Consider the following 5,702-nt stretch of genomic DNA (forward strand, 5'->3'; position numbering starts at 1 on the left):
CAAACCATTGTTTCAGTTGTGTTTTAAAACTACACAAGGTGGGGTTTTCCCTTAGAGTGGCCGGGAGGCTATTCCTTCCATCGTAGGCTTCCCTGGATCCCCATGACTATCCTATGGCACCAGTTGGCCCCTAACCCCCCCCCGTCCCGTCCCGTCCCGCAGGGGAGAGGGGAAACATAGTGCGATTTTCCAACCTTTTCCAAAATCTCCAGGGGACTCAACTAGTCCTGCATTCTGGTCAGTCACTAAGCGTGTTGCTATCCTCTAACAACTGACAACTCTGTTCTTCATGCGCTCTCTCTCTCTCTCTCTCTCTCTCTCTCTCTCTCTCTCTCTCTCTCTCTCTCTGAGAATTCCCTCAACAATTACCGTTCAAAGACTGCAACACATCGGGAACGGGGGCACAACTATGAACTTATGGCTCAATGGAGCCATCGTCGAAGTTCTGCTCTAGAAGGAAGTTCGCGGCCATGTTCTCGTTCTTCTCGCAAGCGTAGTAGGCCTGTATGACCATTCCCTCGGGAAACCCCAGGGCCTTTAGCTTCTCAATGGCCTCTTTCTCCTTGGGCGTCAGCTGGCTGGGCAGCTCGGGGGGGTTGTTGTTGCAGCCGCCACCACCACCGTAACCTTGTTGCGAGGAGGAGCCGCCGGCGATCATGCTGGAAAGACTCACGGCCGGAGTTCCTCCTCTGACTTGAGAGGAGGACACCAGGTCGGCCCCTCCTCCTGTGTCGTCCGGGAAGCCCGTGAGCAGATACTCCACGGCTCTGTCCGGGTTGTTGTAGCTGGCCCGCAAGGCCGCCACCACCCGCTCCCGCTCGTACCCCATCGACATCAGCTCCACCACGATGGCTTCGTGAGACTGGCCGATCACCATGGCCGAAATGGCCTCGTCCAACAACGTGCCGTTTGCTCCGGTTTCAGAGGCACTCGAGATGACGGTAAACCTCGGGGCGGCGGTCGTGGCCGTTACCTCGTCCTTCTTGTCCTCTGTCGGCGGCACAGCGCCACCTCCTGGTAGGGGGGAGTCGGGATGGCCCGGCGCCGAGGAGGCAGAAGAAGAACCCTGCTTGGGCTTGGCCACCATGACTATAACCACGTTCTTCTCGTGGATCTTGTACTCTTTGAGTGCCGTGTCGTCGCTCAGTATCTTGTCGGCGTACATCAGCTTCTGCCCGTCGGCCGGGAAGATGTCCTTCCCCTTGGCGTGTTCGATCCTCTCCTTCAGCGTCTTCACCGTCTCCTCTAAATCGATGTCTATTTGAAACGTCTGCTCTTGAAGCGTCTTCAAGGTAATCTGCATTTTTGGTCCGTTATCTATCCACACCTTGGAGTCCCAGGAACACTCTCTGGGTGTAACTGTCTACTACTGTGTGTGAGCTACTGTAACTATGCAACCTTGTGCTTGTTTTGGAGTTTTATATATATTTGCTACAGATCTCATTCATCATGACTTGTTGGTGATGTATGGCCTTCCATATATGGTGCATTCAGACCCGGAATCGGTGTTGCCAGATAATACGATACGACAATGATCATATTTGTACTGTAATTTCACCGTCCGTGATGTATGGTCATTCAATAATGCCCTAGATCTGTACGTGGGAGGCATTAAAAACACTGGTCGTGTCTCTCCAGTCCAGTCCCAGGCTTATATTTGCTCCCCCAGAGTTAGTGTAGAAGTGTCCTTGAGCAAGACGCTGAACCCCTAATTGCTCCTGATGAGCAGGTTGATGCCTTGCATGGTTTCCTCCGCCATCGGTGTGTGAATGTGTGTTTGAATGTGTGTGTGTGAATGTGTGTGTGAATGTGTGTTTGAATGTGTGTGTGTGAATGTGTGTGTGAATGTGTGTTTGAATGTGTGTGTGAATGTGTGTGTGAATGTGTGTGTGAATGTGTGTGTTTGAATGTGTGTTTGAATGTGTGTGTGAATGTGTGTGTTTGAATGTGTGTTTGAATGTGTGTGTGAATGTGTGTGTTTGAATGTGTGTGTGAATGTGTGTGTTTGAATGTGTTTGTGAATGTGTGTTTGAATGTGTGTGTGAATGTGTGTGTGAATGTGTGTGTTTGAATGTGTGTTTGAATGTGTGTGTGAATGTGTGTGTTTGAATGTGTGTTTGAATGTGTGTGTGAATGTGTGTGTGAATGGGTGAATGTAATGCACAATCTATGTAAAGCGCTTTGGATAAAAGCGCTATATAAATGCACCATTTACCATTTATTTGTGTAAGGGAAGTTGTCTGTTTCCACACAACGTATGTATATATGTGACACTGATGTGTTTTTCTCACATACACTATAGGAGTCTCAAACAAGGTTTCTTCTTACAATAAACACGCTATTTTGTGAGATTACAAATGTATACTATATATTTGTACCTAGTGTTTCTTTAAAATATGATGATGTAGGCCTCCGGCACCATAACGTAACATTTCCCATCTAGTAACAACACTGCCCACACAATCCACTTTGACATCAGTCAGTCCCGGGAGAGTGACGGCTGTCAATCCGTCACTCTCCATCCAGATTAGTGCATGTTTTGTAATAAGAACCACAACTCCGTCAGGAGTTATTATCACTACATGAGACCTTTAGAACAAAGGCAATGCATTGTTTAAACTACAGTAAGGCATTCATGTTTTGTAAATGGGCTTATTTTTAATAGGGAAAGAAAATAAAATAAAACAGTAGGTGGCACTGTTGTATTTGCTGTGTGTGTGTGTGTGTGTGTGTGTGTGTGTGTGTGTGCGCGCACACACACACACACACACACACACACACACAGTGGTGGAAAAAATACACGTAAAGTATCAATACTGCAATGTAGAAATACTCTGCTACAAGTAAAAGTCCAGAATTCAATACTTGAATAAAAGTACAAAAGTATTGGCATCAAAATGTACCAAAAGTAAAAGTACTCATTATGCAGAAATCCTCAATTTCATGTTTTCAAAATGTATAAAATCATTTGAAAATATCAGATCTACAAGCTCACAACGCGTTGCCATGCGACACGTTGTGAGCTTGTAGATTCTCCCACCACTGACTGGTGTCATGATGAGATAAAGGACCACTGCACTCATTTCACACACAGCAGAAAATACATCATGAATTTTAAAGATAAAAAAAAAAGACGGTGAAAGAGTTGTTTGGTATAATATCTTTATTTCCATGAAGTACAGTCCTTTTTGAGGTAGACTATAACAAAGTTCAAGAGTTCTCAACATCGCTCCTTATGACTGACGTGAAATGAACATGAAATACATTCTTTCCATCATGTACAAGTGTCTTCAAAAATGAGGTAGAAATGGTTACAGAGAAAAAGTACAAGATAACAATAACGACAGTCAAAACTACTGAAATCACAAAGATAAACATTGAAATCCCACATTTTGTTGGACAAACTCAACGCCGGTTGGGTCTGTGATTTATTTTTATGTTTTACTGCAGTGAATCTTATTAATAATATCACATAATGTGAAGGAATTCTGTGACATTGAAGTAAGCCGGGTAGATAATACTGCGTATATCGTTATTCACATTTTAAAAAGCAACGTGTGAAGTGATTCTCACAGCGTTTCAATGTCAAGGGACCCCCACTTAGGTACACATTAGACCATTGGGGGGGGGCTTCCAGGGGGTCCCCAGCAAAATGTGTTAATGTATAGTAGCATCACAATAATTTGAACCACTTTAACCTTTTATACTTTTGGCTATTCAAAAATAGCAGATATACAAGCTATGAGCTTGTAGATCTGCTATTTATTTATTTTGAATCGTGAGAATTTGTGCAAATCTTTGAATGTATTTATTTAAGCGAACATTTGCAACTCAAATCTTTGCTTCTGGGGAAAAAATATTTGAGATGGTTGTCCACGGCCAAATACATATCATTCTGGGGGGTCCTTGACATGAAAAAGTTTGAGAACCACTGCTTCCAATAACTCCATTTGTTACAGAGTTACAGGCCTGTTAAGCGTCCATGTTTGTTTGTTCCTAACTATCTATCATTTAACAGAGGACCCCCTGGAACGCCCTCGAGGACCCCCACTTCGAGAACCACTGTTTCATTTTATTGAACACATTCTTTGCGGTAGAATCGAAGAGCATTCAAACGTAGCTATAATATAAGCGCTTGTTCCTCGAATGCCAAGATCTGGAGAAAAAAAAAACATTCATCACTATTTGTGAACCTCCTTGTCATCAATTGTCATTCAAAGTCAAATGTGAGGCAGTATAGACCATGTGAGACGTGACGTTTTGCACCTGGGCTACATTTGATTTGGTACTCGGCCTATTCCTGACTTTATGTAAAACATTTTGTCAAAAGAAATATTTTATATTCTTCACCAATTAACCCATTAAGACCGGGGACACACGTCCCTGTGTCATTTTAGATTTCTTTGGCTATTCAAAAATAGCAGATCTACAAGCTCATAGCGCGGCACCGAGTGCCGCGCTATGAGCTTGTAGATCTGCTATTTTTGAAAAATCGTGAAAAAATATTTTTTTATATTTTTTTTCAAAAAACGTTTTGGATTTAGAAAACCGTTTTTAGAACCGGCCTCAGGCCTTAATGGGTTAAAGCAATTAAGTTTGATTTTGACATTTCATAAAGGGTATAAGATCTGACAGACATAAACAGTATGGCATTTCTTCTACAGTATTTATACCTGGTGTACAGTATTATATTATATCGTCTCTGTCGGGTTTAAACCTTGTACGCTCAAAACCGTTCAGGAAAATGGAAAAAAAAAGATGAAATATGAAGATACAAGGACGCTGTCCCGACAGAGAGGACGTGCAGTGGTGGAAAAAGTACTCAAATGATTTACTTAAGTAAAAGTACCAATACTGCAGTATAAAAATACTCAGTTACAAGTAAAAGTCAAGAATTCAAAATGTACTTGAGTAAAAGTACAGAAGTATTGGCATCAAAATGTACTTAAAGTACCAAAAGTAAAAGTACTAAAATATTTGAAAATAGCAGATCTACAAGCTCACAACGCGTCGCGATGCGACGCGTTGTGAGCTTGTAGATCGGCTATTTTCAAATAGCCAAGGTATGAACTAGGGCTAAAGTGGTTCATGTATGTTTCATTATATCATATCATTTATATCTGAAAAGTAACTAGCAACTAAAGCTTTCAAATAATGTAGATGTAGTGGAGTAGAAGTAAAAGTATTGGAAATTGGAAACACTCAAGTAAAGTACAAATACCTCAAAATTGTACTTAAGTACAGTGCTTAAATAAATGTACTTAATTACTTTCCACCACTGACAACATGCATATTATCATGACGAGTCTTTAAGCCTAATTTGTGCTTTTTTTTTTCTTTCTTATTTCTTCAAAGCATAAATCAGGCTTTACCTTTTCCCACATTATGTGTATAATACTGACAGGGTATCGGAACACAACACTATAAAGCCTGGCTAAAGAGCCCTAAAGGACTATTAAGGATGCAGGTCAACACAGTTTAAGACATTTAATAATAAATCTAATCTATGATAATCTGTCTGTATGCGTACGTCGTCTCGATATGTCGTTTCTCTGTGTCTGTCCGTCACGAGTGCTTTAACTTCCGTTGTTGTCGGTTTGTCCATCAAAAAAAAAAAAAAAAAACATTTTTTTCCCCTCCGCTAGCTATGATAACACTTAGTGAGAAATACATCTATACATGAAGAAAATAGGTTTAATATA

General features: G+C 41.6%; 1 protein-coding gene across 1 annotated transcript; it reads right to left on the reverse strand.

The window, feature by feature from the left end:
- Window positions 1-415: 415 nt before the first annotated feature.
- LOC311048668 (UV excision repair protein RAD23 homolog A-like) lies at window positions 416-1,303 on the reverse strand (the record flags this gene model as incomplete). Its single annotated transcript, XM_084061929.1, has 1 exon — window positions 416-1,303. One exon carries the CDS (start codon window positions 1,301-1,303, stop codon window positions 416-418), a length of 888 nt encoding a protein of 295 aa, XP_083918055.1.
- Between the last annotated feature and the right edge of the window lie 4,399 nt (window positions 1,304-5,702).

The sequence above is a fragment of the Gymnoscopelus microlampas genome, assembly GCF_963454915.1.
Source record: "Gymnoscopelus microlampas genome assembly, chromosome: 7".
NCBI classification, from domain to species: domain Eukaryota; kingdom Metazoa; phylum Chordata; class Actinopteri; order Myctophiformes; family Myctophidae; genus Gymnoscopelus; species Gymnoscopelus microlampas.